We start from the raw sequence: 13,331 nt of genomic DNA on the forward strand, positions 1-13,331 counted from the left end.
AATGTTTTTTTTATCAAATGCCACGTATAATGGTCTCTCAATGCCACATTTAAAAACTGTCCACGTCAATATCACAAGTCATCAAAAATTTAACCCCGTTAAACCAATTTAACTGCAAGGGCTCAATTGAGTCAATTTTTCATTATAAATGACTAAATTGGCGAAACCGATAAGAAGGAGATCTAACTGAGAAAAACCCACATAAATAGGAACTTCTCAAGGGGTTTAACCTAAATATTTTTTTGACTAAAACAACAATAATTTAAAAATCATTGTTATAGACCTATTTTAAGTGTCATTGATAAACAATATACATTAGTGTGATTTTGATCGCACACATATGACAACTTCACTAAGATAATATCTTTACTGAGTAATTTTACACACTAAAGTTTTAAGAGAGATAAAGAAGTTTTACTTTTGCTTTCTTTATTATTTGGATAACATATACTTATTATCTTTTAGATTTTAGTTACATAATTTTGACCAAACACATTGCATAGAGGATAAATCAAATATTTGGTTAGGTAAAAAAAAAAAAGCAAACATTGGAAATCCTACCTTTAATATTTTTTAATGTTTTTCTCTCTATTATAATTATTTAGATTACTAAAATTTCTTAGTTTAACCATATTTTATGAGATATGTAAACATTTTTGTAAAGTAGTAAAAATATTTTATTGTAAATTATAATATATATATATATATATATATATATATATATATATATATATATATATATATATATGGGTTTGTTAACATGCGTAGTAAGTTTTTTTTAGTTGGTACATTTTAGCAAAGTGTACCGGGTTTTAGTAGATAAAAATACCTCATATATTATGAATTCTATGTTTTAAGGTCAAGGGTAGTTGAATAATTTCCATTCTCAAAACTAAAAAAAAAACAAGAAACCCACCAACCCTTACTCACATCTCTCTCTCACATCTCTCATTCCTCTCAACCTTTTCTCTTTGATCTCTCTCACTCCAACTTCTCTCTGTCATCCCTACCGTAGCTTCAACTGAAAAAATCAGGAACTCTTACTTAACCCTAATCCACCTTCCTTGCTTATCCAATTTGTTTCTCTTTCATCTCCATTCTCTCTCACATCCACACACAAGAACCCGCGACACCGCAATTTGTTGCTTTTGCTCTGTTTGTTCATTTGTTTTCCACTTTAATAATAAAATAATTGATTATGTTGATGTTGATTTTTGATTAGAGGGCTGTGTTATATCTTTTACCTTCTGATTGTTGTTAAATTTGTAAAAAACTAAAGTCTACAGTAATTTCAAAACTAAAAAAAAAAATAAGAACCCCCCACGAAAAGACGTTAACATCAACCCATAATAGTTGCAAAGCATTTAGTTTCTTAATACCAATTTTGATAAAATCATAGAAATGAAAGGAGTAGAAGTTAAACTATGAGCGTGATGGTAACAAATTTATTAAGTTTAAATTCCAATTTGAAATTCAGTGTGTTTTGTTTTTCTTAATTTCACTTCTATGACAAATGATAAATCAGAATGACAACATCATGTTTATAATTTTGATAAATCATAGAAATGAAAAGAGTAGAAGTTAAACTATGAGCGTGATGATAACACATTTATTAAGTTTAAATTCCAATTTGAAATTCAGTGCGTTTTTGTTTTTCTTAATTTCACTTCTACGACAAATGATAAATCATAATGACATCATGTTTATATTGACCAAACAAGTTGGAGATGTGAATTATTTAAAATAAACTTACATGATGTGATTTACTTTGGAAAGTAATTTTCTAGTCCAACTTAGAGTTAACAGGTTCATTACGACTAGTTTACTAATTTTTGGTTGATTTTTAATTAGTTGGTATATCAATGTAGTTCTTCTTGAAAGCTACTTAATATTCTCCAATCTGGTCAAATCTACAAGATGTGTAATTTGTTATAATATTTTAATTGTTTTTACAAAAATGAAATGAAAATATGCTTATCAAAATGAAACATTCGAAAGGGAATGAGTAGTGGTCTCTTTTCTGAATAAGGGGACAAAGTCAACAACAACAATTTTCTCTGTCCATAACTTTCTTCAATAATTTGTTCACGTTAAATCATTTAGTAAGATGTACAGGAGCTTCATTTTTTGTTGTGTTTTGACGTTGGTTATATGCAGGAAGGTGAAAAGTATATTCCAAAATATTGTTTTCAGCGACAAAATATGTTTTTAGAATTATTTTTAAGAGCTGACTTCAGATATTCATTTTGTGGACCATGGCTTACCCCTTCTGGAATCCCCTTTTCACATAACGGTTTTTCTCTTCTAGAAAATATTTCTGAACACTTAATAGTCAAAATATCAAATCTCCCTGGAGATAAACTACTAATTCTAAAATTTAAAAACGAAATTTAATAACAATTAGAAGGGAAAAGATATAACACAAACCTCTAATAAAAAATCAACAGGAATATTATCAATTACTTTATTATTAAAGTGGAAAACAAATGAACGAACGAAGCAAGAACAACAAATTGCAATGTCGAAGGTTACTCTGTGTGGGTGAGAGAAAGAATTGAGATGAGAGAGAAATAAATTAGATAAGTACGGAAGGTGGATTAGGGTTAGGTGAGTGTCTCTGATTTTTTTTCAGTTGGGGCTACTGTAGGGATGACACAGAGAAGGTTAGAGTGAAAGAGATGAATGAGAAAGGGTTGAGAGGAATGACGGATGAGAGAGGGGTGAGTAAGGGCTTGGGGGTTTCTTGTTTTTTTTTTTAAAATAGAAATTATTCAAATTCCCTTGACCTTAAAACTTAGAATCCATAATATAAGAGGGTATTTTTGTCTACTAAAACCCGATACACTTTGCTTAAAATGTACCAATTGACAAACGAATTTACATATGTTAATAACCACCCCCCCCCCCCCCCCCCACACCCACACCCACACCCACACCCACCCACCCACCCACACACCCACACACCCACACACACCCACACCCACCCACACACACACCCACACCCACCCACCCACCCATCCACACACCCACCCACCCACCCACACACCCACCCACCCACCCACACACCCACACACACACTCACACACACCCACACACCCACCCACCCACACACCCACACCCACACACCCCCCCCCCCCCACACACCCACACCCACACCCACACTCACACACACCCACACCCACACCCACACCCACACCCACACCCACACCCACACCCACACCCACACACACACACACACCCACACACCTACACACACCCACACACACACACACACACACACACACACACACCCGCACACATCCACACACCCACAGCCCCCCCCACCCCCCCCCCCCACACACACCCGCCCCACACACACACCCCCCCCACACACACACAACACACACACACACTCACACACACACACACTCACACACACACACTAATTCAAAGTTTAAAGGTCAAATTTTTTTTCTTAGAGTCTACAATTAATTCAAATTACATAATTTAAAATAAATTTTACTTCTATTTTATGAAAATATCAATTACATGCCTACTTTATTAAAAAGGAAAAACCTAAGACTAAAATACTATACCAAACTTCTCCTAATATTATATTTTAATTGATTCTATAATATTACTATTTAAAATCTTATATAATATTTGACAATTAAAAATTCTATTTTCTATGTTTTATTGTTCAATCAATAATTTTACTTTTTTAAATGATATAAGTAAAAAATAGTATATTTTAAATAATTTTATAGTTTCAATTATAGTAATTTATAATTTCATAAAATTTAATTATATAAATCATGTAAAATTTATTTGTATTATATAAAATTAATAAAATTTTGAATTATGTAACTAATTTGTATTTAAATAATTTAAATAGTAAGTAAATGGTTTTTATCATTGAATATAATAAATCTGAATTTTGTTTAGAAACATTTTGTGCAAACCTTTTTCATTACTCTAACATAATTGTCACTTAATACGTTTCTAGAAACTATTTTTCTAGAGTCATCTGACTTCTCTCTAAGGGTTGTCATTTCTTATTCATATGTTTGAAGATCAGAGACCATTTGAGTGATCACAACAACAAGATCTTCAAGTCTACCTGATCAGTTTCTTCAAAAGAGTGAAAATAGAGTTCCTTGAGCTGGTAGAGTCGTTTTATCTCTTATAGAGCAGTTTGGTCCTCTATAAGATAAGGGAAACTAATATTTGTCTTAATTTGTCTTAAGAAGTATGAATTTATGTTTGCTAGGTTGTGAGAATGATGTTTGATTGAATATGTTATCATTTCAGATAATTATTTAGTAATAATTGTGTTTCATGAGTGAATTTAGACTATTGATAAATTTTGTTGTGAATAATTATGAATTGATACTTGTTTGAACTTTGAATGTTGTTGTTTTGGAGTCCTAGGACGTAAAAATTTGTTTTAGAATTGAAAGTAGTGAAAAATGAGTGTTGATAGGTTGATTTTCGATCTAAATTGAAGTTTTAGTAGGTGAATTTCTATAAGAGTGATTTTGGAATTATAAATCATGTTTATGAGCTACTTTTAGATAATTTCAAACTTGTCTAAACTTCAATTAACCATAAAATTTGATATTGAGTTGGTAAGTAGTTAATAGGTTGAGTTTAGGTTGTTTTTGGTCTTAGGGGTTTTAACAGGTGAAAATCTAAATGAGTTAGTTTGTGATAAAACTGAAGGCTTAGGGTCTGTTTTGAACAATTGTGACTTGTTTAGACCCTTAGTTTGCTAAATTATGGTTTATAAATGTGTAGAATTGGTTATAGGTGTTTCAAGTGGCTGGGTTGATCTAATGCATTTTGTTTCTGACCAAATGAGTAAAGACGTATTCAATTTATCCATAAACATGTTTTTGCATCAATCTTAGTGTCAAAGAAGTTAATTTGGTCATTTGGATGGTTTAAGGTGCATCTAAATCAGAACAAAAAGTTTTTTTCATTTGGTATGGCGTTAAGCGACCTTGTGTGACGCTCAGTGCTGCCAAATCAGTGAGCTTCTGTGCTCCAGGGTGAAGTACCTGAAAAACACTAGAAGGGGGGTTGGATAGTGTTAACGAAAAAACTTTTCGTAACCTTCCTTGTATACACTTTTGTCGAGTACAATATTTTTCAAGTAGTTGTTAAACGCTCGACCTTGTAAACGATTTTAATCAGTGACTTCTTTTCACATGCTATATAGGATATTCATTGCAGTGTTTGTAAGAGCTTTCCTTTTAATAACTAGCATTTTAGTATGGAAAGCTCTTGTGTTTGAAACTAAAATGCAACTGTAGGTTTTAATGATAAAAGCATTAAGACAAAGATAAACACTAAATGCACAAATATTTTTGTACTGGTTCACTCCAACTAAGCTACGTTCAGTCTCCTTTATCCATAAAGGGTTCCACTATAATCTTCAACAAGATTACCACTAAGTATTCTCACCACTCCTAGTATCCCTAGGCACTCCTGGTATCCCCCGATATGCTGTCTAGTTGAGTTTAACTCACTCTTGGTTGTGTAGTATTCTTCACCACTCTTGGTATCTCTAGTCAATGAATAACTTCTCGTTATCCTAGACTAGTTGAGTATTCACACCACTCTTGGAACTAGACAACCCTGGTATCCTCTGATATGCTACCAAGATTTCCTTAACTCATCAAAGTTTCACAACAAGTGTTTTAATTCTCTTGAGAATTGCAATCAACTGATTGCTTACAAGTCTTTTTATACTACTATTCTCGCAAAGCGGATATGTGTTCAATACAATACAGTCTATAGACTTGTTGGGTGTTTCTCTCTTTTCTTGTTTCTCTCCTCTTACAAAAGTAAGCAAATATTACAATGACACTCGAGAGTATTGCTTGAGTTTTCTTTTTCTCTTCTAAGATATTCGTTTTTTGCTTGAGCTTCTCTATGCTTTTCTTCTAAATGCATTCGTAGGATTGATATTTTCTTTGTAAGTTATCCTCTTGATTCTTCCTTTGAATGATCTTCTATTTAAAAGCTTTTTAAAAATGTATCCGTTAGACTAAACTTTTGGCCTTGAATCTTGCATCCTTTCTGTCTTGCGTGTGAAGCAACTGTTGGTTAAAGTCAACTTGTCAATGCAGGCTTGCTTTTTCAGTACTTTTCTCAAAGTAGGTTATACTATCTTTCAGACACGTCTTCTTATGAAGAGAATATTCCGTGAATGTCTTCTTTATCTCTAACATCCACTTTTGATATATTTTAAATAAAGCATGTGGATGTTTGTAGTAAGTTATCTCCATATAATAGAGTAGATTTTGCATGCAGTAGATATGTCTTATCTCTTATCACTTTTGTTGTTTTTGAACGTTAAGCATTTAATGACATTTAATTTTTGTTCATAACAACAAAGTGTTTTTGACATTTTCTACCGTTGAGGTAGCATTTATCATTTAAGCTTTTCCTTAAGATACCATTCGTTGATTAAGAACTTCATCGTTTATCATTTAAGCTTATGGTATCGTATAGTCTGATATAAACACGTTTTGGATATTGTCTTTTTATGGCTTGAGCATTTAGCACGTTTCTTTTTCTATAAGCTTTGGATTTGTGATTAAGGCTTTTATAGGGTTTGGTCCACTAGTGCAAAAACACCATATAACGTTAATGTTTTTCGGCCTTTCACGTCGAATTCGAGGTCGACGTCATATCGGGAGACGTCAAATTGACGTCGAACACAGAACAATTTGACATTCATAGTAAGCAAATTAACGTCGAATTTTGTCAATATTCGACGTTAATCAACTTTTTTTTTGTTTTTTTTAATTAATTGTGATCTTTTTTACAACTCTACGGGACCTGAAAAGCAGCAAAACAACAATTTTCATTTTTTGGTATTTTATAAAGTATGAACTATGAACGTGTAATGTAGTATCAACAACAAACAACAATAACAAACAACAAACAAGTTCAATCAAACAAGAACAACAAACAAGTTCAACCAACCAACAACACCAAACAAATTCAATAAAAAACAACAACAAACAAGTTCAACAAATAAGTTCTTCAAAACAAAAAGGAAAGCCTTCAAAAGGTGGGTTCGTCGGAATAAATTGTTGCCACTAGTGAGAGAGAAAGAAGAATGCGCCTATGAAGGACAAGAACACGAAAATAATCGGTCAAAACAAACGAAAATCATACCTAAAGTAGTTAATTAACATGCATATGTAACAAATGAAAGAAAGATTACATGTGATGATCGTCAAACTTCGTTACAGAAAAGTTTGAACAGAGAAAAGGGTAAAGCGCATTAAGATAAAGTGAATGAATTTTCAATTTCCCGCTCAAATTTTTATTGAATTCACTAATTTTTTAACGTTTAACGCTGAGACATTCGACGTTTTATATCCTTTTGACGTTTAATTCTAAGGAATTCGATGTCATACGTAAATACATTTTCACCTTCGCGCCAAGCATTTTCGCAAAATTTATCCAATATAACAAATTGACGTCGAATTACAATTCTAAACGACGTTTAATAATTGCATTTATTTACAAAAATGTCACCGGTCATTTTTAACGTTGGTTATTCAGTGGTTGGACGTTGAACGCGTGACTTTATACGATGTTTTTGCACTAGTGATCAAAGACATTGTCTTGACACCTTTTTGCTTCTTAAGAGGTCAACTTATTACCATTGAGTACAGAATAGCTTACGCATTTAGCATAACGCTATTAGACACTTTGACTTGTAAGTCGTTTAGCGTTGCATTTGGAAGCTTTTAACCTAGTTGTTTTCCTATGTTAATGGATGATTTGGAAATCTTGTTTCTAGCACTTATGTTTCTGTGTATCTTATTCTTCTGGTTTAAATGTTTTTAGATTCTTGTCTCATTTAATGTTATTTGATTAAACTTCATAACATGAAAGTGTTTAGACATATGAGTCTTATAGACGATTTTGTCTTAACACAGGGCACTAAGCACTCCATTTTTGCGCTGAGCGACATTTTTACTATGGGTTTTGAGCACTAGGTGAGGGTAGGATTGTTGGGCAAGTTAATAGTGAAAGGATAATTATATGTTTCAGGGGTTGAGCGAAATTTCTTGCTAGGCTCGGAGAACTCTTTGTTTGCACTCTCGCTCGGTGCTAGGTGAGCTCGCTGGGTGAGCATGGTCTGGTGTTGAGTGCCATGATTCTAGTGCTGAGCGCGAGGATTCTGGTGCTGAGCGCAAGGATTCTAGCGTTGGGCGCCCTGTATAAATGTTTGGTTTCTTTTGTTTTCTTCTCTTTTGCTTCTTATGAATGGAAATGTTTTTATACTTTAATGTTGGTTTAGTAATATCTATTGAATTACATTATGGTTTATACATGAGGTTATGTATGTATTAAAGTATGGTTTGAAAAGAGTTTTTAAGGAAAAAATTTGATGGTTGTTTCAAGTAGTGTATGTATTATTGTAGGAGCTCAGTCTTTGGGGTTATCTTGAAACTCTAATGGATATTCATTCTCAAGTAGAGAGGGGTGAGACATGTGGTGAAAGTAGCATGAGGTCCTGGTCTAGAGACTTTAGGGCCTAAGGCGTTTAATAGACTAACCTTGTGAGTAGTAGGATGAAACCTATTGACAATGACTTGGAGAGTAGTAGAGGCACCACAAGTGCACAACCCACCATAGCTTGATAATAATACATGTATCTGGATGTTTGAGTCTAGATGTTATAATATGTTTAAATGTTGTGCTTAGTTTGAAAGTGAAAATATTATATGTTATTTTGTGAATTCTATGTTTTATTCTTTTCATATTAGTTTACCTTTGTTGTTTTTGTTTTTTTATGTGTTTGTTTTATTTTTTGCAATGACCATCTTAATGGTGTGAGCTTAGATGATGTCAGGAATGAGCAGGTGTTAGGAAACAATGAAGCTAAGGCGTAGAATAGAAAGTTTGGTTTCAATATTATCTTATTTATTAAAGACCTTATTACTTTTTTTGGTTAAGTGCAATAATTTGGAAAGTTATGTGTTATAATTTGGAACGTTACCAAGGTCTCTATATAAATATTATTGTTTTTTTATTATTTTATTTTATATATCCTTTACAAAACCTTCTTTTGATACGAAAAGAAGATAGCATATAATATTCTCTTCTTTATTTGATTTTTGTAATAAACAATTATTCTCTACTAACGGAATCTATAAAAAAATATAGTCTTACGACTTTAGAGTAGTTCTATTAAATTTGGAACTATATACAAGATAAGTTTTAAAATGTTAAATCCACTTCTACTATTACTAATTTGATTTTATTGATGCTATTTTCAACCTTAACTTTGATATTTTAAATATTTAAAATTAATTTTAAGCAAAATAAAAAAGCCTTGGTCTTAAAATTATTATTATTATTATTATTATTATTATTATTATTATGAATTATTTTCATTATATTAACTATATAGGATTTTAAATTAAAGTTGATTTTTATTTCTGTATTGATGTATTTATACATGACAGAATATTAAAATGTTATTTAATTAGTACTTAGTTCCATTGTACTTAATAAATCATATCAGTATCTTCACTAGTTTAAATTAGTGTAATTTTAAAAGAAGTATTTTTAAATCTGTCCAATACTAAAAGAAAAGCATAATGCTTGTGGATTTCAAAAGAAAATCCAAATCATTGAAGAAAAGTAACTTGCTTTCCAGAACACTCAAATCAAACGAAGAATCTGGAAAACACTCATGTCGACATCATGTTAACATTATGAACTAAACTTTGATGTCTTTCTGCTCTTAAGAATTTTCTCTGCATGTTTCTCACTATTTAAAAATTTTATTAAAATATAATAATTGATATTAGTTTTTCTTGTTAAACTATTGACAATATCTACATAATTGATGTGGTTAGTAAACTCCCGTATGTTATATATTTTGTTTAAATTATGTTAAAAATACAAAACAAATAAATAAACTTTGGAAAAATGTTCTGGTGGCATCAATACATTTATTAATGTTTGCATTTAGATATGAAAACTGGCTAATATATTGAATAACTTTGAGAACATTAACCATAAAATAATTAGGAGTACATAGGAAAGAGTTTGAAAAATCCTATTAAACAGTCTTTTTATACATAAAAAATGTACATTTAAAAAATGTTACCAACACTTCTCATATCTCATTATTCAAATTTGACTATTACTGTTATGACGAGTGTACGATACAATGTTGAAATCATCACTTTAATGGAAAGGTCTTCAAAAAGTGGACCACCAATTCTCATATATTTTTATACATGTTTTTTTTTTTGTTTTTCATAGTTTTTAAAAATAAACTATAATAACTATTCTCAATATTATATTTTTAGATCTTTTTATTTTTTTCATCATCCCATGATTTTGTTTATTACAAAATTAATAATGAATAAAATTATTAAGTATGTTTAATTTTTGTGTCTTCAAAATAGATAAGATCTGGGATATTGATATAATGAAAGAAAGAAAATAATTCTTATTATTTTAGTTATTGAATAAACTAATTATCACTTAACATATTCTTTAAAAAAATTTATGATACTTCTAGAATTTTTAATAGAAAACAGTAGTCTTAATTATTTTCTTAACTTATTTTTTAATTCACATCTCTTATTTAGAAAAAGTTAAGAAATATATGAACATACGACATTGAACCTGCTGTGCTCACACGTGATACTTGTTCCTCCGAATATTCCATCCAGTACTCAGAATACAACAATGTTCATTCGCCGCATTTCTGTGCATTAAGCATCTTTTTACTGAGTATTTAAACAGCGACATAAAATTATTCAAATATTATTCTTATATGATAAATAAAATTCTCTTAAGTCAAAGATATTACTTCTATTTTATAAATTCAAGTGTTGCTATTATATTATTTTCATAAATTGAAAAAATAGATAGGATAGTTCACCAACTTGATCCGGAAGTTTATCATGTCAATTTATCACAACACCTTAAAGAATAGTACTCCATTGTTTTCTTTTCAAGTATATATTTTTTACAAGTCTTATTTATTTATCATTTTCAAAATTTACAATGACACTATCACTTTCTTATCCGCTGTGTTTTCTTACATTACCTTTAGTTAATTAAACATTTTAATATATAATAATAAGAATAATATAAAAAAAAAACATCATAACGCAACTGAAGAAGCAATATTAGCAGAAAAAAATAATTAACATAGTCTTCAAAAATTAAACTCAAACTATATAGAATGATGGTACTAAAATGGATAAACTGGAAGTTCTAATTTAATTTTTACACTACAATTTTGCAAAATAGATTCTTCCCTGAATAGCAGCAACAAAACTGATTATTTTATTAAATTATAATAATCATAATCTAATAAACACTTCTACTTGGATCATCTTGTCCAAACAGCGCACCACTTCCAGCTTCAAAGACGGTGTTGTCGAACCCCACCAACCTGCAACTAACGCCATTCGCAGCCATCCGAACCGGGTCTGCAACCAACCTGCGACATGGACCAAACCACTTATTCTGCATGTACAGATTCTTCCTCCACGGTGGAACCGGAAGACCCTTGCTCCTGAAACACTGTCTCAATGCCTCACACAGCTTGGAAACTGTTTGTTTCAGCTCCTCCGCACATCCAACAAAGATGCAGGGAACGGCAGCCAGTACCTCCGAGAACAGTTGCGTCGGCCTCGATATCTCAAACTGTGCGTGGAAGTCAAGGTCCACGAAGTATCGCCACGTGGTACTTCCAGACTGGACCACGTCAATGAACTCATGGCTCCCACCAGAGGGGTCCGGTGTGGTCTCGCATACGACGGCGTTGTGCCGCCTGTCCCGGAGAAACCCTGCCACGTTCCCACGGAAGAGCGTTGCGTTTTGTTCTTTCAGAATTGCAAACTTTTCAACTGCTTCAGAAACATGCGCGATAAGTAAGTTTCGGTAAGCGTCCCCATTGTAGAGTGAGATTGCGAGACTGGTTGAGTTACTCCCAGAATGGTCCGAGCCTTTGACTGAATCAACTCGGTCACAGTCGGAGTCATCGAACAGTTTATCCTCGCTACAGCCGTTAGTGTCTTCTTCAAAGAAACCGTGGACGAGATTAGACAGGGAGAGAGAGTCGCTATCACCGGAACACTGGGTACTGCTGGAGTTAAAATTCCAGTGATCGGCACCAACGAGTCGGGCTCGAGCCTGATCGTCGAAGGGGTCAGTGACTCGCTTCTTTTTTGGGAAAGTGCGCATTGGATTAGTTTGAGAGAGAAAGGGAGAATTTTTTGAAGTGGGTTTTGAGGTGACTGGTGAGAGAAAGGTGGTGGTTTTGAACAGAGGGGAAAGAGAAATGAAATAATGGAAAATAGAGAATTTCCTGGAGAATATTCGTGGAAACTAGTTTTCACTTTGGTGATGCTATTTTTAATTAAAAATTAATTTATAATATGCTTCAAAAAGTTGGCATATCCTATTTAATATCGAAGTACAAATGGCAGACAAGCAGTACAGGTTCACCAAAAGAAGAAAAAAGTTTTATTTTTTATTAAAAAAATAGTATAAATAAGTGTAACTGTTATTAATATACCAGTGCTCTTAGAAAAAAAATTAAAATTTAATGTTTCTGTAAGTCTATGTTTATATCTAGAATTTCAAATAGAACCTTTTTTTTTTAGTCTCAACTGGGTCTTTATTTTCTTAAAATTGAATTAAATAGGAACTTTTCGTCAAATTGATCAAACAGTTAAGGACTGTGTCACCTGATATGCTGACAGTATTATTTTAATATATGTGTCATTAAAAACGTGACTCAATTCTATTGTTTTAAATTTTGAATGAAAAAATTAAGTAAACAGAATGTAAATTCAATTAAAGAAAGGGCAAAGTTAGAAATTGGTATTATACATTCTCTCTGTAATTGCTATGTCGAAATGAAATTGGGGAAATTTAAGTCATAGGCCTCATCATTCATCCACAAAATCGTTGTTGTTGAAGTAGATGCAAGTGTTGGTGGGGAAGAACATCGGTTTGAAACAAGTTGAAGCACCACCACCTTGCTCATCTCGCCGTGGCCCACCACCGTTGTTCATCTACACCGTTAGTGCCGCTGCAGAGTCGCGAGCCTCCACAGCCACCACCATCAGAATCGCGACACACCCCCATCATCTTCTTTGTCAATCAAAGCACAAAATCGAAGAAACCTAAACAGAGAAAACCAATTCGCAAAATCATCATCGCGAGCCTCCCCCATCATCATCCTCGTCGGAGCGAAAGTCGCCGCCACCAACGCCATGAACCCCAATCCGCGCAAAGCAGACAACCCAGTCGCACCACCCAAATCGCCAACCTCTATGACC

General features: G+C 32.5%; 1 protein-coding gene across 1 annotated transcript; it reads right to left on the minus strand.

The window, feature by feature from the left end:
- Positions 1–11,349: 11,349 nt before the first annotated feature.
- LOC124827271 (uncharacterized) lies at positions 11,350–12,228 on the minus strand. Its single transcript, XM_047300294.2, has one exon. It carries the CDS (start codon positions 12,226–12,228, stop codon positions 11,350–11,352), a length of 879 nt encoding a protein of 292 aa, XP_047156250.2.
- Between the last annotated feature and the right edge of the window lie 1,103 nt (positions 12,229–13,331).

Source organism: Vigna umbellata, chromosome 5 (genome assembly GCF_029865625.1).
Source record: "Vigna umbellata cultivar VRB3 chromosome 5, Vumbellata_1.0, whole genome shotgun sequence".
NCBI lineage: Eukaryota > Viridiplantae > Streptophyta > Magnoliopsida > Fabales > Fabaceae > Vigna > Vigna umbellata.

Bases quoted from the DNA above. Each gene is read 5' to 3' on its own strand.
- LOC124827271 (XM_047300294.2), bottom strand. From the start codon at position 12,228: ATGCGCACTTTCCCAAAAAAGAAGCGAGTCACTGACCCCTTCGACGAT.